Genomic DNA, 25,907 nt, shown 5'->3' with positions numbered 1-25,907 from the left:
GCAAGTTCCCTGGCAGGAACTGGTTCTCTTTGGGATTTTGGCTGGGGGATGGGCGGGGGAGATGGCGCTGGCGAGCGCCTTTGTTCCCCACCAAACTGAGCTCTGTCGTCCGGGGGCTCAGCAGCTCTCCTTCCCTTTGTCCTCCAGCCTTCCCGCTTTCTGAGCAGAGCTGTTAACTTATGACCTCCCAGCCGCTAAGTCGCGCTTGCTGTGGCAACACAGTCTGTCAGGCCCCTCCACTTTTTGCAAGCCAGACTCGGGGGCTCTGCTTGGCCGGCGAGCCGCCCCTCTGCCCCGGCTCCCTCTCGCCAGTCCGTGGAGCGCGCACCGCCTCGCCGCCCTTCCTACCCTCTTCCGTGGGCCTCTCGTCTGCGCTTGGCTCCGGGGACTCCGTTCTGCTAATCCTCTGGCGGTTTTCTGGGTTATTTAGGCAGGTGTAGGTGGAATCTAAGTGATCAGCAGGACACGCGGTGAGCCCAGCGTCCTCCTACGCCGCCATCTTCCCAAAAAAAAAAAAAAAAAACAAAACAAACCCAACTATGATTTCAAGCAGCAGGTATTTAGGAGGTTGGGGCGGGACAGGGAGATGAACAGCCTGAGACCTATTCTTTATTTTTTAAAGTATAATTAACATACAGTGTTATATTAGTTGTAGATGTACTATATAATGATACAACAATTCTTTATGTTTCTCAGTGCTCATCAAAATAAGTGTACTCTTAATGCTTTTTATCTATTTCACTCCTTTCCCCACCCACCTTTCCTCTGGATACCACCAGTTTTTGAGCTGTATTTAAGAGTCTGTTTTTTGGTTTGTGTCTTTTTTACTTTGTTCATTTGTTTTGTTTCTTAAATTCTATGTATGAGTGAAATGGTATGGTATTTGTCTCTGACTGACTTATTTAACTTAGCATTCTACTTTCTAGATCCATCCATGTTGTTGCAGATGGCAAGATTTCATTCTTTTTTATGACTGAGTAATATGCCACATCTGAGTAAGATATCACATCTTTTTTATCCACTCATCTATGGATGGACACTTCGGTTGCTTCTCTATTTGACTGTTGCAAATAATGCTGCAGTAATCATAGGGGTGCGTGTATCTTTTCAAATTAGTGTGTTTGTTTTCTTTGGGTAAATACCCAGTGGTGGAATTAGTAGATCATATGGTAATTGTATGTTTAATTTTTGAGGAAGCTCCATACTGTTTTCCACAGTGACTGCACCAATGTTGCATTCCCACTGATAGCATATGAGGGTTCCTTTTTCTCCACATCCTCACCAACGCTTGTGATTTTTTTTGTGTTTTTTATTTTAGCCATTATGACAGGTATAATGACCCTCATTGTGGTTTTAATTTCCATTGCCCTAATGATTAGTGATGTTAATTAGAGTTATTCTTATCTTGGACAGTTTTTTAAATAAGCCTTTTTAGTGCATACAGTGATACTGAAAATTAAGCTTAGTTGAAGATATCCAAAATAACTTCTAAAATAAGTATATTTAAAAGCTTTTTTAAGTTTATTTATTTTGAAAGAGAGAGAATGGGCGAGGGTAGACAGAGAGGGAGAGAGAATCCCAAGCTGGCTCCATGCTGTCAGCACAGAGCCCGAGGTGGGGCCAATCCCATGAACCACAAGATCATGACCTAAGCTGAAATCAAGAGCCATATGCTTAACTGACTGAAATAGAAAGGCTTACATGTATTTTGCAAAAATTAAAACAAGATAATTGAAAAGAATAAAATGATAAAATGTTAAATTTTCTCCCTTTGTTCCTTTTCTAACCCCATTTCCCAAAATTAACAACTTTTAAATTTAATTTATAACTTCTCATATTTTTTCTATGTGGTGTATATTTAATTTTTGTTCGTGTTGGGAATTTGATATATTTATTGTTCTACAATTTTTATCTATTTAATGTATTATTGGCATTTCTCCATAAATATGTGGTATCAGCTTATTCATTTAAATACCAAATAGCAAGTAAAATTTGATGTTTTGTGATTTATACCCTATAGATAAGCTAATAAACTTTGTCAGAATACATTGCAGCTGTTAAGAACTTTTGATAGAAGTGTGAACCTCAAGTGTAAATGCAGAAAGTTTCAATATGTGTTATTAATACAGTGAGAAACACTATAGTGTAATTTCTAGATGTTATTATATGTACATTATTTTATAGCTTTGAGGGGCTTGTGTGAGACATGTTTGGCCAGATGAACATGCTAGTTAAAAAAAAAAAAAAAAACAATGGAGGATGTGTGCCTACCATCAGCAAAGTTTGTGGTTCCAAATGATTTTTAGGTAACATTGGAGCCATAGCTCTAGACAGGTGATAGTCTTAAAACAATGCTTTTCTAATAATTATCTGCTGTAAAACAAAATTCCAAGGCTATTTTTTTTAATCCTGCCTTTCATTATTGGTGCCCTAGATCATTCTATGAATTTCATGAAGTTACTGATACCCACATAAATATAACTTTCCTTTTGGAATGGTATTGCTTAGACTTATCATACTAAATAAGTAACTCTTGCTGTATCAGACATTGGAAGCATACTTAATATACACATTTTATTTAAATTGCATACTCGTTAAACAAAAAGCTATTACTGTAGCCTCGCAAGTACTCAGATTTGAGGTGACATGTGAAATGAATGAAAATGATAACTTTAAGTATTAATTAATGTGTCTCACTTCCCTTTATTTTATTCATAGATATGACTTGGAATGAACAGGAAAAGACTGAACTTTTTACAGATAACTTTTGTAATATATGTGGAGTGGTGCTACAGTTTGAATCACAAAGGATTTCACATTATGAGGTAGGTTAAAAATAATGGGAATAGAATCTAACGTAGGCTTTTAAATGTGGCAGATAAACTTCATATTTTATCGTTTTTGGCTCTTATGAAAATCCTGTGAAGTAGGTGGAATTATTTCCCTTTGATGGATGATGAGACTGGCTCAGAGAGGGACAGTAACTTACTAGCTTAAGTTTGGGGAATTTGAGTTTAAAATCTTTTTGATTCCAAGCTTCTTTTCTTTTCTTCACACTATTCTGCCTCCCTTTGTATTCATCAAACCACTGTCTCTTCAAGTCCTTGTAGTAAATATAAGGGAGGCATTTTAAAGCTTGAGTAGGTAACTATTAATGTTAATCAAGGCATATTATAAAACTCCAGAGTCTTTGTGTACAGTAAATGAAGGCTATAAAAACAAAATGAACCTGTCTTGCATTTGACTTAGCCAACAGTTTTTTTTAATGTTTGTTTTTATTTATTTGAGAGAGATAGAGAGCCCGTGCACACACGCATGCACACAAGCACAGAAGGGGCAGAGAGAGAGGGAGAGAGAGAATCCCAAACACGCTCTGTGCTGTCAGCGCAGAGCCCAACATAGGGCTCAGTCTCAAAGTATGAGATTATGAACTGAGCCAAAATCAAGAATCAGATGCTTAACCGACTAAGCTGCTCAGTTTCCTCTTAACCAATATGTTTTTAAGCACAGAACCATAAAATTCTAAAACTAGAAGAGGGAATATTTAATGTTCTTACTCCTTTGGTTTACTGATTAGAAAACTGAGTACCAGAGGGATCATGATTTTTCGTAGCATCATTGGCATGACTAAGCTTAACAATGATTCCTTCTTTCATGTCCAGTGTTCTTTTCTCTCATTTGGTGTTACCTCTCATTTCTATACAGTGAGCTATTGAATTTATTTCATATCTAAGGTCTGGGTTACTAAAAGTACTAGATAAATTTACTCTAAAAAATATAATGGCAGCTTTACTTTTTAAAACACATCTTGTCTTAGGGATGCCTGGTTGGCTCAGTCGGTTGAGCGTCTGACTTCGGCCTAGGTCATGATCTTGCTGTTTCCGAATTTGAGCCCTGCGTTGGGCTCTGTGCTGACAGCTCAGAGCCTGGAGCCTGTTTCAAATTCTGTGTCTCCCTCTCTCTCTCTGTCCTTCCCCCACTCACGCTCTGTCTCTCTCTTCCTCAAAAATAAAAATAAACATTAAAAAAATTTTTTAAAAATGTCTCATTTTGTCCATTGCTAATATTATTGGTAGCTATATTTCCTTCTTACGTTGACTGGGATTCAATTACTGTAATGACAGGGAAATTTTGTTAGATGTGGATTGAGAGGACATACATTCAAGCTTTAACTCCATCACTGCTGTGTAACCCTGGGCAAGTCATTTTACCTCTCTGAGCATGTTCCTTGAACCTGCAAAATAGGGGTGGTAAAATCTCTCTTATTAAACATGTGAGAATTAAATGAAATCAAATATGTGAGAGTGCCTAGTACATCTTCAGACGCCAGAGTTCAAAGATTCAGAGTTAGTAAAGAGAGACACACAATCAAGGGGCTCTGTGATAACTGTGGTTAGAACCATTTGAATTTAAATGTGAAAAAAACATCTTTTTATGGGCTTACAAAGTACTATTCAGCGTAGAAAATACACAAAATCATGAGAAAATCACATTCAGTTATAATTCTGTCACTTGTAGGTAACCATCACTTAACTTCTCTTTTGCTGATATGATTCCAGTATGCTTTCTGAACGTGCATACACACACACACACACACACACACACACACACACACACACATCTTAACAAAAGAGAATTGTATCTGTTGGTTTTTACTTGTTTTTTCATATAATAGCATATTCTGGACAATCTGCCCTATCATTACATCTTTTTATTTTTTTCTGTAATATTTTCATGGTGATAAGGCATTATGTAATGTTGTGGCTTTTTTATTAACAAATATTTATTGAGAACTTCCAGTATTTCAGAGCTTGGATTGTTAGGGGGATTAAATTATAAATAATATACTTTCCTTATTTTCATAGACTCTACAAATAATGCAGTCAATAAAAATGCACTGTAAAAAATGTATTATACTAAAAAGCAAACATAGATAAGTTTACACATTGTATGACTACAAAATGTTTGTTACTAGCCTATAATAAAAAGTTGGCACTTTATAAAATGAGATTGATATTTAAAACATTGCCAATTACAGTACTTTGAAAGTTTATACATTTTCAAAAAGACTTTTTTTTAATAAAAACATTTTACAGAATTCTGAACCTTTGAAAAGCTATTCTACTCTGGAAAGTTTTGGGGAAAGCAAAGCTAAATTTCCTAAGAGCCAGGTTTGCTATTCACTATATTATGAAATAAGTACTTTTGAATGAATTGTTTTTCTTTAAAATTCCAAAATACATTTTTGAAACCCAATATAGTTTTAATAAGAATAGAAAATTGTCTACATATGTCTCTTAAAATTCCATTTATTATCAATTTTATTCTAGATTTTATAGGTTATGATTTTTTTCTTTTTTTCAAGTTTTTGTTTAACATATAGTGTAGTATTAGTTTCAGGGATAGAATTTAGTGATTTAACATTTGCATACAACATTTGGTGGTCATCACAACAAGTGCACGCCTCAGTCCCCATCACCTATTTAACCTGTTCTCAACCCACCTCCCCTCTGGTAACCATTAATTTGATCTCTATAGTTAGATCTCTCTCTCTCTCTTTTTTTTCCTTTTGCTTGTTTGTTTTGTTTCTTAAATTCCATATATGAGTGAATTCATATGGTATTTGTCTTTCTCTGACTTACTTATTTCATTTAACATTATACTCTCCAGCTTCATCCATGTCATTTCAAATGGCAAGATTTCATTTTTTTAATGGCTGAGTAATATTCCATTGTATATATATACCACTTCTTTTTTATCCATTCATCAGTCAATGGATACTTGGGCTGTTTCCATAATTTAGCTGTTATAGATAATGCTGTTATAAACATCTGGGTGCAGGTATCCCTTTGAATTAGTATTTTTGTATTCTTTGGATAAATACCACTAGTGCACTTGTTGGACCACAGGGTACTTCTGTTTATAACTTTTTGAGGAACTTCCATACTGTTTTCCATAGTGGCTGCACTAGTTTGCATTCCCACCAACAGTGCAAGAGGGTTCCCCTTTCTTCACATCCTCACCAGCATCTATTGTTTCCTGTGTTGTTGATTTTAGCTATTCTGACAGGTGTGAGGTGATATCTCATTGTAGTTATGATTTGTATTTCCCTGATGATGAGTGATATTGAGCATCTTTTCATGTGTTTGCTGGCCATCTGGATATCTTCTTTGGAAAAAGTTCTATTCATGTCCTCTGCCTATTTTTAAAGGAAAAGTTTTAATGTTTATTTTTGAGAGAGAGAGAGAGAGAGAGAGAGAGAGAGTGGGGGGAGGGGCAAAGAAGGAGACACAGAATCCAAAGCAAGCTCCAGGGTCTGAGCTGTCAGCACAGAATCCAACATGGGGCTCAAACTCACAAACTGTGAGATCACGACCTGAGCCGAAGTCAGATGCTTAACCCACCAGGCCACCGAGGCACCCCTCCTCTGCCCATTTTTTAATTGAATTATTCATTTTGGTGTGTTGAATTTGATAAGTTCTTAATATATTTAGGTTACAAACCATTTATCAGATATTTTATTTGCAAATATCTTCTCCCATTCTGCAGGTTGCCTTTTAGTTTTGTTGATTGTTTCCTTTGCTGTGCAGAAGCTTTCTGTTTTGATGAATTTCCAATTGTTTATTTTTGCTCTTGTTTACCTTGCCTCAGGAGACATATCTAGAAAGAAGTAGCTACAGCCCATATCAAAGAGGTTACTGCCTATGTCCTCCTCTAGGATTTTTATGGTTTCAGGTCTCATATTTAGGTGTTTAATCCATTTTGAATTTATTTTTGTGTGTCATGTAAGAAAGTGGTCCAGTTTCATTTGCATATTGCTGTCCAGTTTTCCCAAAGGACTCCACCTAAAAAACTGTTGTAACTGATAAATTCAGTAAAGTCACAGGATACATAATCAATATTCAGAAATCTGTTACTTTTTTAAATTTTTTAATGTTTACTTATTTTTGAGAGAAAGGGTGTGTGCGGGGGAGGTACAGAGAGAGAGAGAGAGAGAGAGAGAGACAGAATCAGAAATAGGCTCCAGGCTCTGAGCTGTCAACACAGAGCCCAGTGCAGGGCTCAAACCCACGAACCATGAGATCATGACCTGAGCTGAAGTCAGATGCTTAACTGAGCCACCCAGGCGCCCCAAAATCTGTTACATTTCTATACACCAATAATGAAACAGCAGAAAGAGAAATTAAGGAATAAATTCATTTATAATTACAAAAAAACCAGTAAGATACCTAGGAATTAATCTAACCAAAATGGGTAAAGACTTGTACTTTGAAAACTATAAAACACTGCTGAAATGAAGAGGACACAAAGAAATGGAAAGACATTCCATGTTCATGGACTGGAAGAACAAATATTGTTAAATGTCTATACTCCCCAAATCCATCTACACATTTAATGCAATCTTTATCAAAATACCAAAAACATTTTTCACAGAACTAGAACAAACAGTCCTAAAATTTATATGGAACCACAAGATACCTGGAGTAGTGAAAGCAATCTTGAAAAAGAAAAGCAAAGCTGGAGGTATCATCACTATTCCGGACTTCAAGTTATGTTACAAAGCTTTAGTGATCAAAACAGTATGGTACTGGGGCGCCTGGGTGGCTCAGTCGGTTAAGTCTCCGACTCTTGGTTTTGGCTCAGGTCATGATCTCACAGTTCATGAGTTTGAGCCCCACGTCAGGTTCTGCGCTGACAGCTGTAGAGCCTGCTTGGGATTCTCCATCTCCCTCTCTCTTTGCCCCTCCCCTGCTCTCTATCTCTCTCTCAAAATAAATAAATAAACATTAAAAAAGAACAGTATGGTACTGGCACAAAAATGGACACATAGATCAATGGAACAGAATAGAAAACCCAGAAATAAATCTACAATTATATGGCCAATTAACCTTTGACAAAGAAGTTTTGAATTTTAATGATGTTGCAGTTATTAATATTTCCCTTTTTGTATATACTTATTTGTTTAAGCAACCATTTCTTGCACTTTTGTCATATAGATACTTCCCTCTATTTTCTTCTAATACCTTTAAAAGTTTTATTTAATATGTTAAAGTGTTAATCCATCTAGGATTGATTTTTGCATGTGGAGGAAGGTGTTGATGACATTTTTCCCATACAGAAAGCCAGGTGTGTCAGCACTGTTGATTTCATAGTCCATTCTTGCCCCATTGATTTGTAGTGACACTTCTTTCATATTCTAAATTTCATATATATGTTTGTTTTGTGGCTATTATTCTGTGTTATTGTATTGCTTTGTTTGCCTTTCTGTACAAGTTTTGCCTCATTGCTATAGCTTTAAAATAAAGATGTAGTCAGGAAAATTTATATGAAAAAAATCATAAAGGTAAAAGACAAATCACATATTGAGTGGTATTTATAGCCCATGTAGGTAACAAAAGATTAGTGTCTAGAATATATAAAGGACTATATATCAGTTAGAACAAGAAACAACCCAGTAGAAAAATGGGAAAGTAATATGAACAGGCTATGGAAGAGATACTCAGCTTCACTAGTGATCATACAGGAAATGTAAGTTAAAGTGATGAGCTGTGTTATCAAAATCATCATGTCAAAAATTAAAATCTAATAGCACATAACACTTCAGGAGAATATACAAAGACAGAAACCTTTAAATTCACTGCATTTGGAGTTGTGGGCTGCTGCAACATCTTTGGGGGCAAATTTTATAATACATATTATAGTTGAAAATCCTCAAATCTTGTAAGTCAAGAGAATTCTACTTCTAGGTATCGACTTTAAAGAAAGCCTTTGACATATATATTAAGAGATGTGTTTACATGTATTCAATGGAGAAATGCTTGTAATAGCCAAATAAACAAATATAACTGCCTTCAATATATGACTAAATGGGTAACATATAGAGTAGAATATTATGCAGCATGTAGCAGAAATGAATGAGATGTATCTGTACCAATATGGGTAAATCTTAAAAATATAATAGAGAGTTATAAAAAGCAAGTTGAAAAGGATATGAATATAATGGTTCTATTTTCATAAAAATTTTAAATGATGATAGTATATAATACCATTTATGGGTACATGCATATGTGGTAAAAGAGGAAAAGCATGAAATAAAATGATATAGATCAACTCTAAGACAGTGGTTACTAATGGGGAGAGAGTGAAGGAGGAAGAGATTGTGGGCATGAGGAAGTAGAACTACATATGTGGTGGGTATGGGCTTCAGCTATATTATTTCCTGTGCTTTTCTATAAGATGGATATATTTCATAATTTAAAATTCTGTAGATAGTGATTGTCTCACAGCATGTGCTCAGGAATATTAGTTTCCCTTCTACCACAACACCAATACTTTTGTTATTCTTATATATTTTGTTACACATTTTTGGAGATTTTTCTAATCTCTAATATGCTTAATTAACCTTGAAGGGGTAAAATCTTCACATAAAAGAATTTGAGAGGTATCCAGTGCAAAGCTGACATGACAGTTCCATGACATCATCAGGGACCTAGGTATTTTCTGTCTTTCTGTTTTGATGAGCTAGCTTTTGTCCTCAAGATCCCCCATAGTCCCAGATGACTGTTCGAACTCTGACCTTTCCATCTTAATTCCAGAAACAGGAGGGAAGAAGGCTGGAAGAGGGGCTCATCTCCCAGCCTGTTAAGGAGGTTTCTCAGAAGTTCCACCGAACAGTTCAGATTATATCTTTTTGGCCAGAATCTAGTCATATGGTTACATTTTGCTGAAAGGGAAGCTGAAACATGCAGTCTTTTATCTGGGTATGTTGCCCAATATGTGTAAGTAAGCAGAAGAAATTTGATACTGAGAAGCAACCAGGAGCCTGTTAAAAAAGAACATAAAGTTATTGACCTCTAAATTATAGTATTATTTTCATTTTAACTGAGATTTAGAGATTTGAAAAAGCATGTGAAGCTCTTTCATAAACTTGGTACACACCACATACATTACAACTCACAAATGCCATCCTGAAATTCAGAGAGGTGTAAATTTGGGGTGCCTCTGTCATTGAATGTACAAAGTCATATTATATCTTTTTTCAGAGTGAGAAACATGCTCAAAATGTTAGGTTTTATTCTCAAATTCATGGGGAACAAAACGAAGTGCCTGGTAAGAAAATGAAGATGGATGTTAAGAAATTTAAGGTAAGTGGCCTATATTGATGTCATAATTCTAAACTTTGAGTTATCAAATCATTCTAACAAGATTGTGCTTATTTCAACATTGTGCTTATTTCAGGTGCATAGGAGTAATGTAGTGGACAGAAACAAATTTTGTGATCTCTGCAACATGATATTTAGCTCTCCAGTTGTTGCTCAGTCTCACTATGTGGGAAAAGTCCATGCTAAAAAACTGAAGCAATTAATGGAGGAGCATGATCAGGTATCTCCATCAGGATTTCAGCCAGAGTTGGGTAAGGTTATATTCACCTCTTTAGCTTCCATACAGGGTCTCCCTGTCATTTTTTTTCCAACCTGCTACCCATTTTTTAATTAGAGAGACTTTCACTCTGGAGCAATAACTGGATTCTTGTTCTTCTGCCCAGTAATCTCTTTCTGTGTCTTTATCATTTAATACGGAGATTGTAATTGCTAGATGAATTTTAAGAAATGTTATGACCTTTCCTTTTCAGTTTATTAAATACAAATGAAAACAAGTTATTTGCTATGCTGCTATAAAGAAACAATAAAAAGCAGCCTGAGCTGTCCAGGTTCTAATCAAATCACAAAATCTTAGCTCCTTCTTACTTCTTCCCCTTGCCACCTATCACAGTTTTTTTCTTTAGTACTTTCTAAAGCATTCTCTCACATGTTCAGACCAGTGTCTTCATCATAATATAGTTATGGTGTAGCATTTTCTGACTATAACTATAAGCAAAAGAAATACATATGTTATGGACTCTCCTTCAACCTTGATAGTTCACTGCTTTTTCCCTCTGAATATAAATAAAAAGTACCACCAACATTATCAATAAGTAATGAGCACTTATTTTATGCTAGATCCCAAAGATACAGAGAACTATAAAACATTCCCTCTTTCCTCCTTCCAGTGATGTTGAGTCACCAGCGCATGAGAAATCTATCACAAAGATCTCACTTCTGGCCTAAAGTGGAAGAGTATACCCTGGAAAAATCAAACTTGTGTTTTGAACAAAAAATGAGAACAAAAAATGAGATGATTAATCCTCTGCAGTAAATAAGTTACCACATTCACACTAGCTTCAACACTTTAGGAATAAGGCATGCATAGCATGGAAAATTTAACAACGTTAATTTCCAACTCATATTGTAGGCCTCATACAGCATTAAAACATACTTTTATCTTAACAAATTAAATCAGAATTATTTTTAAACTTATTCTAGTCTCTCTAATTTTTGTATATTTGTTTTTCTTCCTGTCGGTCCAAAGAGGGTTGGAATCAGTATGTCCTACAATAGAAAGTATCGTGTAAAGTCTTATTTTCAGTCCCCACAATTCATCAAATTGAGCTCAGAGAGGTTATGAAATATAAGAGCTCTGAAATAACTGTAATTGTGGAAACATTATTGTATAGCCTTAAATAACTGCATAAATTTTATTTTGATACAAACACCACAAATCTGGACTGAATAGGCTTACTGTGCTACTCAGGAAAGGCACCAACTTAGAAGTTGGCACCCTCTGTTTTACCCTCACTAATTTCAAGAATCATCCTAAACTCTCATGCTTTTGTTTATTTTTCAAATTAATGTAATAAGCTAAAAGCTAATGCTGAATATTCTTCCTTCCTGTACCTTTGTTGGAGAAACTTGGTGCCAGACTTGCATCCAAATTTTTGTTTTCACAGAAGGAAATTCTTTTTAACCTGAGTACCTTTATCCAACAGCCCTGTGAGGAAAAAGTCCAAAGATAGCAAGTTTTCAAAGAATTCTGAATTTCCCTAATACTTTATAATGAATGCAGATCTGATAGCTGAATACATGTTGATCACTTCTCATTACAACTATTTCAGCAGGTGTGCCTATTACTACTTCTGCAGAATCAACTTTTCTGAAGCCTCTTGCTGTCAAGCTTCCTCCAGGTGGGATTAAAGACAAGACTATGCCTTCCTCTTCCAGCAGTGCTTTGGATTTGAATAATCCAAACAAGTATTGCAAGCTCTGTCCTGCTTCCTTTAATAGTCCATTAATGGCCCAACAACATTATGTTGGGAAAAAACACAAAAGAAATGAAGCTAGGAAGAAGTTTGTAGACAAGATAAGAGAGAAACCTCTTCCAGCAAAATCAGATGCAAATGGTAAACAGTAAAAATATACCAAAACTCTTTCATAGAAAATTTATATTTTATGAAACATATTGTCTTAATATATATATTATTTTACTCATATTGAGTAGTAGGTTGATAGTACTCATGGGATTATAGAATCTTAGATGAGTAAGGACTTCAGGGTCCATCTGTTGGTTTCTAGAAAATGAGACTCAGAAAAGTTTAGATGACCTTCATTAATTATAGAATCAAGTACAGGTATTCCCATGGTCTCATGTTATGTCGTAGGTACATAAGGAAGTATTTTTAATTAGTGACGCTGTAGTTATATTATTTAGTCACTAAGTATGGTTTAAGTGTCTCTAAGGTACTAGGCTACTTATTCTTGGGAATACAAATGAGGGTATACCATTTTCCCTGAAGGAGCAAGTGTGTAAACTAGTTACGTTAATGATACTTCATTGTAAGAGGCTACAGGCATGAATTTTTGTGTACATATTTTTGGTAACCAGGGGAGTAAAACATCATGATTCAGAAAATGTTCGTAGAGGAAGTGTATGATTTAGATTTGTAGAAGTGGGAAGGAGAGAGTATTAACAAAGGAACTAGAAAGAGTGGCAAGAATTCAGGCACAATAAAGATTCTGATCCTGACTGAAGGAATCCACTTGCTCTTCTAACCATATTTTTTTTCGTTTTTCCCCCACAGGCACTTTCTCACTACTAGTGTATTTTATTCGCGTTTCATATTCTCTCTTCCACCCACTTCTCTTCTTCCACTCACTGTTCTTTCTTTTTCAGTTCTTTCCTTACTAGACCTTTTTGCTTCATGTGAAAATATTTATTACTCCCTTCTTAAAGCCCTAATCTTTGTCATATGTAACTCCTAAGGCTCTGCTCTTCTTGTGTGTTTTTGTTTCTTTTCTGTTTTCTTTGGGGGCTCTTTTTTAAAATTCATTACCTAAATGTGGGTGTTCCTGTGGCTCCATTTTGCCCTCACTATACAAATATGATCTGATCTGTTACCCTGATTTCATCTTATCTGTATGCTTATGACCTTTCTGTCAAGCTTTGGACTCCTATCCAACTGGCAGCTACTGCTTTACCTGGATACTTCATAACCATTTCAATTCCATTCGTTCAAAGTAGAAACCTGTAGTTGACTTTGACTCCCCCAACATTACCTTCTTCACTTCTTTATCTAATGAAACACAGAGCTATGACTGTTTTACCAGTTCCCTTATCTCGAGCCCTGCTTTTTCCACACTAGATCAGGCCCTCAACATCTCTCCTAGAGCTTTGCTACTCAAAGTGTGGTTTGTGGGGCGCCTGGGTGGCGCAGTCGGTTAAGCCTCCGACTTCAGCCAGGTCACGATCTCGCAGTCCGTGAGTTCGAGCCCCGCGTCAGGCTTTGGGCTGATGGCTCAGAGCCTGGAGCCTGTTTCCGGTTCTGTGTCTCCCTCTCTCTCTGCCCCTACCCCGTTCATGCTCTGTCTCTCTCTGTCCCAAAAATAAATAAACGTTGAAAAAAAAATTTTAAAAAAAAAGTGTGGTTTGTGACCAGCATCGTTAGCATCATTTGTGAGCGTGTTAGAAAAAGAATCTCAGTCCTCACTGAAGATCTACTGAATCAGAAACTGCATTTTGACAAGATCTCTAGGTCATTTGTACTCACAATAAATTTTGAGAAGCATTGTTCTAGAACATTGCCCCAACCTCCTAACTACTCTCCCTGCCATCAGTTTTGTCTCCCCAAATCTACCCTTAATTTAACCACTAGAGTGTTTCACCTAAAGTGCACATCTTTCAATGCCATTCCTCACTTTAAAACCCTCGATTGTTTCTCTATTTTCTGAGGATAAAAATCTAAGCTTCATAGCTCCTTGCCATCTTGTTCCTTCCTGCCTTCTCCAGGCGTATCCCCTCCTACTTCCTGCCATGATCTGTGTTAGGTCAGAACCTGCAAACTGCTTTTGGTTTCCAGAAACTATTAGCCTATTTCTCATCTCTCTGCTCTTGTTCATGCTGCCATTTTGTCTGAAACATCTTCTCTTCAATTCCTACTCATTCATTAACATGCTACTTCCCTGGAAGCCTTTTCACTTCCTTCAAGACTTATCTTCTGTGCTTCCTTAGCCTGTGTGTCTAATTTTCTCTGTATGTGTCTTTATCCCCCACTAGAATGTAAGGTCTTTGAGGGTAAGGACTTCATCTAACTTGTCTGTATTTCAAGTGTTAAAGATAGAAACTGGCACAGATTAGGCCTACCTCAGTAGAGATTAGTTTAATATATGAATCCATGCACTATTAATTTTGATATGTTGAGTGCTAACCCTATGCTTATAGTATTTAAGTTTCCTAATTAATATGATTCAACATATCCCAAAAAGTTACATAGAGATCTGTGTTTCTATCTAGGATTTTGAAGAATGTTGTCTTAGACAAGTGTAGAAATAGAAGTGGTAGGGCTTCAGAAAGTAGTAGATGTTTGGAGAAATGCCAAACTTTCACTTGTTACAGTATTTTTCCTATTGCTGGGGTGATGATATCTGAAATAAGTACCTTCTAATTTAATGGCTGGAATTAGGTAAAATTGGAACTGAGTCAGTTATGAGAAGTGTGTGTACTCTGGTCACTTCTAAAGGGAGGGTAATGTTAGCACTCTCAAATTTCAAGGTTATTAGTATAAGAGAAGAAAGATTTTGGTGAAATTTTCATCTGGCCAGGGAGGGAGTGCTGACCACTAGCATAATAGAACAAATTTTCCTTACTACTTTGACTATTCCATTTTAAGAAGAGTAAATATTTGAGGATTTAAAAACTGGCTGAAGAATTTAAATTAGCTAGTGAGAATTTCAAAGAACAGAACAGAAACCCATATTATAAGCAATCAAGCGGTAAGACAAAAACAACTTGACATGTGACACCTTAATTATTTCACTTATCACCCATTTCACCCTTCTTTCTGTCTCTGCCTTATTTTCCATCCACTTTGTATGTGTTTGTACTATACCTAATCTCTGTCTTTTTTCATCATTCTCACGCTTTCCTCATGTCCCTCATCCAGCCCAGATCTTATTAGCACAGGGATGGCTACCATAACGATATGGAACTAAAGTATGTATGCATTTTTTACTTATTGTATTTGTTTTGTTTATTTTACTAATTTGTAGCCTCATTATTGCACTTAGATGTCTCACCTTCACCTGTACCTCAACATATCTAAAATGGAATTAATAATCTTCTCTAAAACCAACTTTAATTTCCCAAGATTCCAGCCTTTACCAGTAGTACCACTACTTATTAGTCACCTACATTTGAATCTTTGAGGGCATCTTTGTCTACTGAATTTTGCTACATCCTGTCCATCAGCAAGTCTTATCAAGTCTTATTAGAACTATTTTTCCTTCCTGTACCCTTCCATTACGTTTTCACTACCATCATTTCACACTCCCAATTCTGTAACAACCTTTGGGAAGGCTTTACTTATACCTCATTGTTATTCTCTCCCTAGTAGCAAGAATTCAACCCTAGATCAGTTCCGCAGTCCACCTTTTCTACTTTTATATTCAGAGTACTGGGTGATGCTATGGAAAATTATGTAAAGCTACAGATTGGGTACCTTGAAAGTCTTGGAATCCAACCTCTATGGACTTGAAGTCCTACTTAATCCTTTACCTTCCTCTTCACTCTCCTCTCAGAAATGGTATTAAAACCTGCCCCACTCTCTTCCACTCTTCTACATTTCCCCTTCTCACACCCTTCAGGTAAACTTATATCCCACATTCAATCAGTCACTAAGTTATGCCAATTTTAATGGTATATTTCACCAATCTCCCTGTTCCATGTATTCTAGCCCATGCCTTCCTTATCTCTTGCTTGGCCTAGTATATTTACATAAATGTGTTCTCCTTGCTTTAAGGTTTGTTCCTCTCAAATTTATCCTCCATATTGCAGCTAGAGGAGAGATTTGTCTAAAACACACAGCTGACTATGTCACTTACTACTTAAAGCATTTCATGTCTTCACAATACACAGGATAAAAAGTCTAGGCTCCTTAGCATAACATATACATCTCTCTGACCTGACACACTTTTGCTTCTCCATCTTGTCCTGTTCTATTTTATTCTACAACAATTCCAAATTTTAAGAAGCTATAAGCACTTAATATGCTTCTTTCATGCTAGTCCCTCTACGCACAATAATCTTCTCAACTCTTTTCATCAAGTTAACTAATTTTCATCCTTCCACGTTTAACTAAGGCATCATCTCTTCCAATAGCCTTCTCCAGACTACCACACTGTGCTTAAGTGCCTCTACTTCTTTGAGCTTCCATACCCCTTAAGCATACTTCTTACCTTTTACCTAATTAGAATGAAATCCTTTATTTAAATATCTGTTTTTCACTTGAGTTTGTGAGAAACCTGCCCATTTTATCCATCTTGTACACCTAGAATCTAGTATGATGGTTGGTGCCACATAGGCCCTCAGTGTTTGTTGAACAGATTATTTGAAATCAACACATCATACTCATTTCTATCTCTGCCATATCTGATACTGTTTTCATCCCCTGGAATGCCCTTTTCTACCTTCCTTATGATTCAAATTCTTCTTGTCCTCCAAGATCCATCATAACTTCCCTCACTACTCTAGCTATTCTCCCCTTGACATTCATCCCTCTGACATTCTCCCCTTCCTGTGATTTCTCACAGATTTCACTGTTCATTGATAATTGCATTAATTATAGCTCCTTAACTGAATTAGCCTCCTTAAGACAAAAGATTATATTTTATTCTGCAGTATCCATCTCAGTGCTTTATATGGTAATGAGTATATATTTTTTCTCAATATTTGCTAATTGTTAATTGAGAGGCAGTGTCACATAGAAGGATAAACATAGATTTGTTTATCCTTAGAAGGAGATATGTTTGAAGTCATTTACCCAATTGTATCTCAGATTCCTCAGGTGTAAAATGAAAATAGGGCTACTTCACAGGATTGACAAAGGATGAAATGAAACAGTATGTGCAGTACCCATCACAGAATAGGTTCTAAACAAATGTTACTTTTTTTAAATGTTTTGTTCTCCTGTCATAATTTTAAAACAGGTAAATTGGACATTTTCAATTTTTCCTCATAAACTAAATCCCACATTGAGTTGCATTTTTGCTTACATGCAACTCTCAATTGATTACTTTTCATTTAAGCTATTAGACCAATGGTTCTCACCTTGACTACATGTTAGAATCATGCAGGGAGCTTTTAGAAATCTCAATGCTCAAGCCATCCCTCAAATAAATTAGAATCCCTAGAACCTATACATTAGTGTTTTGTTTTATGTTTTTTAACTCCCCAAGTAATTTGGCTATAGAGCCAAGATTGAGAACCACAACATTAGACTATAAAGACATGAATTTCCCCCAATCTATTCTTTGAAAACAAAGATCTTAGTCTGGGGAGTTATGAGATAGGACTGTGATTAGGAGAAAAGTGGGCCCCACAAGTGTTAGGTTATGGAAGATTCTGAATGGTATGAGATGCAGAGAAGCTTGAGTTTCTGGGTAAAGTCAGAAACAAGGAGTCCTAGCAGAGCTGAAGGCAATAAAACTGGACAGGGCCAAGCTTCCTATTCTCAGATAGGAGAATAGAAAGTATAAGAAATACAGTGGATAAGTAGGATTTAGAGTACACTTATCTTGATGAGCACTAAGTAATGTATAGAATTGTTTAATCATTATATTGTTGTCTGAAACTGATATGGCACTATATATTAATTCCACTTCAATTTAAAAGAGGAAAAGAAAAAGAAACAGGGGAGTCAGGTTTCAGAGAATTAGACCAGGAATTCTGATCTTGGAGCCAATAAATAGGCTTCATATCTTCACAGAAACGGTTTATACCATTTAGTATATATTTTTATGTATTATTTTTTGAGATATATTTTTTGAATATATTATTTTATGAGATGTCTGTATCTAGGAAACAACAAGAATATCAGTGTATGAAAAAGACAAAGGCTAAGGTAATAGTAATCAGACTACAGTTCCAGAATTGCCTCTGTATCTTTTATATGTGACCTGAAGCTTCTCTAAACCCCTCTATTATGTATATTATAGTCTCCTGATATAATCTGTGAAGAAGCAAAGGAGAAACTGAGGAGAACATTATGTATACTATATTCTTTATAAGCACTAAACAAATAGGTAAAACCCCTAAAATATAATCTGAGTTTATAATCATAATGAAGATCATCAGCTTGATAATTTAGGGGAGTGGTGCTCAACAACAGTTGTATAGAAAAACCATCTAAAACACTTTCTATTTTATTTACTTTTGTTGTTGTTGTTGTTGTTGTTTTTAATATATGAAATTTATTGTCAAATTGGTTTCCATACAACACCCAGTGCTCATCCCAAAAGGTACCCTCCTCAGTACCCATCACCCACCCTCCCCTCCCTCCTACCCCCCATCAACCCTCAGTTTGTTCTCAGTTTTTAAGAGTCTCTTATGCTTTGGCTCTCTCCCACTCTAACCTCTTTTTTTTTCCTTCCCCTCCCCCATGGGTTTCTGTTAAGTTTTTCAGGATCCACATAAGAGTGAAACCATATGGTATCTGTCTTTCTTTGTATGGCTTATTTCACTTAGCCTAACACTCTCCATTTCCATCCATGTTGCTACAAAGGGCCATATTTCATTCTTTCTCATTGCCACGTAGTACTCCATTGTGTATATAAACCACAATTTCTTTATCCATTCATCAGTTGATGGACATTTAGGCTCTTTCCATAATTTGGCTATTGTAAAACACTTTCAAAAAGTAAGAAAGCCTGGTTCTGCTCCTGGAGATTCTGATTTAAATGGTCCAATGTGGAGCTGTAACATTAATATTTTTAAAGTTTTCCACATGGTTCTAATGTGTAGGTAACATTGAGCACCATTAACGCAGACGAAACCAGGATTCCTGCTTATCTTGCATAACTTGGGTGTTCTCAAAATGTATGGTGTTGGCCAAGCAAATCTGAGCTTTAATTTCCACAGTTGTTAAGTAAGGGTATTGATAATTTTTTTGAAAAGGATTGTTGTGAACATGCAGACTCCTGGATTTAGTCCTTAGCTTTGCAGGAAGTCCAAAATCTTCAGGGTTGACCAGCCTCAAATCAGGGACTGACGAGACCACAAACTTAGAAAATGCCAATAAATAATCAAGGAACTAGAAAGGTATTCTCTTAGTGTATTCCCCACACATTCTCTAAGAATAATTACCTGGAGTATTGTTAAAACATGAATTCCCTGTCCCAGAGACAGAGGATCATGTTTTACAGGGAGAGGCTTAGGGATCTATATTTTAATTTTTTAATGTTTATTTATTTTTGAGAGAGAGAGAATGACAGAGAACAAGTGGGGGAAGGGCAGAGAGAGAGGGAGACACAGAATCTGAAGCAGGCTCCAGGCTCCGAGCTGTCAGCACAGAACCCTAATGTGGGGCTAGAACTCATGAACTATGAGATCATGACCTGAGCCGAAGTCGGATGCTCAACCAACTGAGCATGTGCTCCTTAAGGATCTATATTTTAAATAATACTTCAAGTAATTCTGGAGTCTGGGAAACATTGTAATTTAAGTTAATACATTGTCATTCTGGTATTGATTTATGGTAGGAGAGGATAATATCTTTTTTCAGTTCCTAGGGCTTTTAAAACCTGGATATATCATCCAGGGTATTCCTTTTTTGGTATCAAAGAATATGAGAAACCGAATTATAATCAGAAATAGACTTGATTAGCATGAAATCAGACCACTGGGAGAGAGGATAGTTACAAGGAATCATTCATTCAGTCTTTGGCATAACCTGCTGAGCTCTCCTTGGCCCACTAGAGTTATGTCAGTAGTAAGCAGAGTCCTCATGTTATTCAAAGTTGCATCTTTCTTTCTCATTAACAATAGTCTTCTGTTTCTATGAATAATATTTGCTTGGACAAGACCAATATCCTTGATTAATTTAGCATCATTTGATTAAGTTGCTGCTTGACTTAAAAGATGACCTTGCTTCATCTTAAAATTACTGCATCCACCAATTTATTGCCTCTTCTTTAGTGTGGGATTATTTTATATTTGGCTTATGAAATTTATTAATTTTCTACTTCTGACCAAAGAGAAATTGGAAGGATGATGAGGTTAAGAAAATAAAGATTAATTTATCCTCTGCTTTCAGCTCTACCTAAGAAGCAGAACAGAGAAATAGCTGGCATACCTATTCTATAGTTTTTGACTCTTTTGAAGTAGTAACTAGTAGTTGTTTTATAATTTTTCTTTCAGCTTTTATCCAGAGAGTGGGGCTCACTGAACCTCTCTCCTTTCTAATATCTGTCTGTGGGAATTACTTTTGGTAAACTAATGCACTACAGTGATTTCACATAAGAGAGTAAAACTTTGCTTTTGTTTAATCTTTTGGAACATTTCAGGTTTTTGTTGGATGGCAAGAGAATTAGGGGCAAGAAAAAAGAGGTTGATTAAGGGATTAAGAGGCAAAGGTTAATTGGGCATACTAAATTTGAAGTGTCTACTGCACTTCCATGTAGAAACAATAGGCAGGCAGATAGTAGTCTCAAGAAAGAGGCCAAGGCTAAAGAAGCAGTGTGGTGTAGTGTAGTGTAGTGTGAAGAATTCTGGGCTTTAAATTAAGAAACATGGGCTCTGAGAGGTTAGCTCTATTACTGACCTGCTCTTTGACTTTGACAAAGTCATTTGACCTCTCTGGGCCTTATCTTTAAATTGGGAAAGTTCTGTAGATGATCTCTAGTAAATTCCTGTCCATATTGACCTCCTTAAATTTGACTCTTTTTTCAGCATTTAGTATGAGGACCTACGTTTGCCATATTTGTAATATTACCTTTACATCTTTAGAAATGTTCCGGTCCCATATGCAAGGAAGTGAACACCAAATTAAGTAAGTATTTTCTGCCAAAATGCTCCTATGATACCAAAGAGTAGGGCTTCTGTCAAGTACCCTTGCATGTATTTTACAAAACTTTTGTAGGCATTCACTTCCCTATAAGGTGATATAGTTAATGGTATTTGTCACAAAGTGCATGGTAGTGGAATCTCATAGGGAGTTCTCTAGCCATGATAGTATACTTGCAGAGCTGGATAATTGGCACCTCTTGTGACCAAACAGCATTGTTCTTCTCATTCTCATTGAGCCATGAAAATTCAAATAATTCCTGGAAGGTTGGCTTAGTTCCAGGGATACAGTGATCTGGTCATCATCCTTTCAGCAAAGTATAGTGGTTATGAACAAAGGTCTTGCTGTTAGACCTGGACTGGAATATCAGATTTGTCTTTCTAATAAGTGTATAACTTTAGACATTTCCAATTTAGGTTATAATGAAATACAAAAATATGTGTAAGGTTCCTGGCCTGGCACACAATAGCACAATAAATATTTATTCCATTCTATTCTATTGTTTCAAGGAGGAGAGGATTAAGTAGACAATTAGGGACTTGATCAGTCAGATAGCAGGACAGAGGGGCACTTAGGTATTGTATTTTTGGTTTGTTGCTGTGAAAATCAAACCATAGTGTTTCTTGTTTAATTATTTTATTCTAGTTGAAAATATTTCTACTTTGAGTCTGAATACGTAGGAGCTAAATTGTGCAATTCACCAAATTAACCTTCATTTAGACTCTTTTTTAAAATCTCACGGTTCCAGGGGCGCCTGGGTGGCTCAGTCGATTAAGCGTCTGACTTCGGCTCAGGTCATGATCTCACGGTTCGTGGGTTCGAGCCCCACGTCGGGCTCTGTGCTGACAGCTCGGAACCTGGAGCCTGCTTCTGATTCTGATTCTGTGTCTCCGTCTCTCTCTGCCCCTCTCCTGCTCATGGTGTCTCTCTCTGTTTCTCAAAAATAAATAAATGTAGAAAAAAAATTTAAAAAAATAAAATAAAATAAAATAAAATCTCACGGTTCCAGAACAAATATCCATTACATTTATAGCTCTATACAAAGAACTAATTAAAACTTTTAAAATAATGTGACATTCAAATCAGACAATCCTCAGGGCATTAAATATTATTTGTTCTTTCCCACATATCCCAACATGTCTTACATGTTTAGTACTAAGGCAGTATCAGCTATGTCTGCATGTTTGTACCCATCTTCCCTTTCATCTCAGCCCTGAAAATTTTTTTGTATTTAAAAAATTGTGAGGTACCTGAGAAATATGACTGTTCCTGCTCCTTCTTTTTAGCATAAAAAGTGATGATTTACAGCGTTTATATTGAAGTAAGCTTTTAATATTTGTTTGGACTTTTGTTGTTGTTTTTTCCAGACTAATCTTTTTAAAACAAAGAAAGTATTCAGAATAAAATAGCCTAGTAATAAGAACTTTCTACTGTTTTCTTTGCAGAGAATCCATTGTTATCAGTCTAGTGAAGAATCCCAAGAAGACACAAGACTCTTACCAAGATGAATGTGCAGATTACATCAAAATGCAGAAATCCAGAGGACCAGAGCCCAAGGTTTGTTTCAGAAAGATGGAAGAGAGTTCTTTGGAAGCCCGTTGGTACAGGGAAGTAGTTGATTCTAGATCCACACATACAATGTTTGAACAGAGACTCCCATGTGAGACTTTCTGGACATACCCAGGATCATACAGTATTTCACAAACAGCAGAAAACCATTTACCTCATTGTTTACCAGCTCATTCAAAGAAGACATATGACTCTTTCCAAGATGAACTGGAAGATTACATCAAAGTGCAGAAAGCGAGAGGACTAGATCCAAAGTTTTGTTTCAGGAAGATAAGAGAGAACTCTACAGAGACCCATGGGTACAGAGAAGTTGACTCTGGACCCAGACAACAAATGTTTGAGCAAAGATTTTCACTTGAGACTTCCCAGACTTACCAACAACCATACAATATTTCACCAGTGGAAAGCAAGTTGCATTATTGGTTACCAGTTCATTCAAACAGAACTTATGATTCTTTCCAAGATGAGCTAGAAGATTACATCAAAGTGCAGAAAGCCAGAGGACTAGAGCCAAAGACTTGCTTCAGAAAGGTTAGTGATAGCTCTATAGAAATCCATAAGTACAAAGAAAAGGTTGATTTCAGACCCAAACATAGAATTTTTGAGCAAAAAGTCCCATTTGAGACTTCCCATGCTTATACAGGATCATACAGTATTTCCCAAGTAGTGGAAAACCAGTTACCTCATTGCTTACCAGCTCATGACAGCATACAGAAACTAGACTCTATATCCTCCTGTCAACCCATCAGAGACTGTTTTCCAGAAAAGCCAGTACCCCTGAGCCTTAGTCAGCAAGAAAATAACTTTGGCTCATACAGTGTAGAATCTGAAGTTTACAAGCACCTCTCAGAAAAAAATACCAGTGACCATAAAGCAGGTCATAAACGAAGACATCAGAAGAGAAGAAGGCACCTGGAAGAAGGTGAAGACAGGTCAGAGAAAGAGCAATCGAAGCATAAAAGGAAAAAGAGTTATGGTGATACAAATCTAGACAAGGACAAGAGCATCCGACAAAGGAAAAGAAAGGGAGATCAAGTCAGCGTCAGTTCAGGAAAGCTTAAACATCGAAAAAAGAAAAAAAGCCATGGTGTGCCCACTGAGAAAGAAGAACGTAAGCACAAGAAAGGGAAAAAGAAACCTGTTGAAGAAAAGACAGAAGAGGAAATGCTTTGGGATGAATCTATTCTTGGATTTTGAATTTTTAGTTTTGTTTACCCAAGGATGAATTGAAGAAATCAGTTATGGATTTAGACAAAGACAGGAACATCCAGAAGAAAAAGAGCAGTGGATATAGTCAGTGTCAGCTCCAGAAAGCTTAGTTTTTGTGTTTATAATTTGAAATTGAATTGAAAGAAGAAACAAACAAGCTTAAATATACTGAGAAAGAACATAAGAAGAACATAAGAACACAACCAGAACATGAGAGAAAAAGAATTCTGTTGAAGAAAAGACTGAGAGTCAATCTTTTGGGATGAGTCTGTTTTAGGAATTTCATTTTGTTTACCCAAGGATGAAATGAAGAAATCAGTTTAGAAAATGGATTTAGACAAAAACAAGAACAGCCAGTGAAGAAAAGCATAGGTAGATATGATCATTGGCTATTCAGGAAAGCTTAGTTTTAGGGGCTGTAAAAATTGAAATTGAATTGAAAGAAGAAACAAGCATAAATCTAGCCTCTGAGAAAGAAGAACATAAGAACACAAGAACAGAAAAGGAAATCTGTTGAAGAAAGACAATGCTTTGGGAGGAGTCTATGCTTGGATTTTGAGCTTTTTAGTTTTGTTCCCTTAAGGTCGAATTGAAGAAATAAGTTGAAAAGTTTGATTTCATAAAATTTATGTTACTTGAATGCTTCCTAAGTGAACAGTTAACTTTAACCTCCAACAAAAGCCAAGTGGAGTAAAAGTATTCAATATGCCTTTTCCTCAAGTTAGTTTTTCTCATTTTCTTTAAAAAATTACATTTCTTATATAAAATGTAATTTTGCTTAATGAAGTTGTCTCTACTTCTATTCATCAAATTGCTGTGGTGGTGAATTATTTGCCCATGAAAGGTTAATTTATTTTAAATGAGAGAATTACCAGGCATTACAAAATCCATTCCTTGTTTGGGTTTGTGTTAGTGTTGGTATTTTATTGTTGTTATTGTGTGTTTGTTTTTTGATTTTCTCTAAGAAAAATGTATGAAGCAATTTAGATCAGTTTTTCTTGTTTGTTAAATCTAATTTGCAGTGTATTTTTGTATTTTCTAGTTCTGAAAGTGGAAAATGAAACTGTCTGTAATAAGTTTAGATGATATATAGTTTTAAAAAGCTCTCAAAAAGTACTGATACAAAATCAGTCTATATTCTGGAAATGTTTATATTATATTAAAGTGTTTTAATTTCTACATATTGTTTTATGTAAATGATCATTTCCCAGCCAAAGATGATTTTACTTTGGGAGTGAGAGTGGAAATAATGAAACCTCTCAGGACCTCTCAGGAGATCACAGTGTAAAGTTGTAACAACTCCATTTATTCTACATCTTGCTTATGAGAAGCTGATATTCAGACTGGAGTTCAGTTTTAAATTTAAAAATGTGACCAACTAAATACTTGAACTGAAGAAGAAAGAATTTATAAGTGGAAAGGGCTGTGAGGGTGCATTACCTTGAAACTCTTTCATACTTTTTTTTTACTCTGGTGCTCCCTTTTATATGATAAGCACTTCCTGTAAGCATTTGAGCATCACCATGGTATAGTAGAAAGAGTAATCCTGGGAATTCAAATCCCAGGATTCTGGTCTCAGTTGTACTATCAAGTCGACTGTGTGACCTTGTGGGAATACCATCAGAATCCAACATGGAGTCATTAGAAATAGGAAAAATAGGCTATAGTATTCATATCCAAAAAAGTAATCTTATTCAAAAAGTAAATAAATTTAGACGGTGTTGTATCTGCACATAGGTGGGACTTTTAACAGTGTTTTTTCTTGAGATTTCACTGAAATGGTAAATAGGAGCTGAAGCATAATATGATTGTTTGGGTTTATACCAGGTTGAATGAATAGTCTGAAAGGGAGTTAGATCCCAAATTAACTTTTATTCCATGAGACTGTTGGTATAAGATTATTTGCTACTACTACAATACT

General features: G+C 36.0%; 1 protein-coding gene across 8 annotated transcripts in view; it reads left to right on the top strand.

The window, feature by feature from the left end:
- ZMAT1 (zinc finger matrin-type 1) overlaps positions 1-25,167 on the top strand; it is a 47,311-nt gene extending 22,144 nt beyond the window's left edge. For 2 of the 8 annotated variants that reach the window (XM_040467151.1, XM_040467148.1), the window contains 6 exons: positions 2,719-2,825; positions 10,044-10,145; positions 10,240-10,414; positions 11,993-12,277; positions 21,094-21,193; positions 22,654-25,167. In XM_040467151.1, the coding sequence (XP_040323085.1) occupies positions 2,719-2,825; positions 10,044-10,145; positions 10,240-10,414; positions 11,993-12,277; positions 21,094-21,193; positions 22,654-23,974 (2,090 nt within the window). In that variant the 3' untranslated portion in view covers positions 23,975-25,167. Of the gene's footprint in view, positions 1-2,718; positions 2,826-10,043; positions 10,146-10,239; positions 10,415-11,992; positions 12,278-13,799; positions 15,364-21,093; positions 21,194-22,653 lie in introns of those variants that run through there. The other 6 variants (XM_040467150.1, XM_040467154.1, XM_040467149.1 and 3 more) reach the window with 6 other exon arrangements.
- The last annotated feature ends 740 nt before the right edge of the window (positions 25,168-25,907 follow it).

Source organism: Herpailurus yagouaroundi, unplaced genomic scaffold, assembly GCF_014898765.1.
Source record: "Herpailurus yagouaroundi ecotype Mexico unplaced genomic scaffold, PumYag 67235, whole genome shotgun sequence".
Classification (NCBI taxonomy): Eukaryota; Metazoa; Chordata; class Mammalia; order Carnivora; family Felidae; genus Herpailurus; species Herpailurus yagouaroundi.
This window is presented reverse-complemented; position numbering and strand designations above follow the sequence as displayed.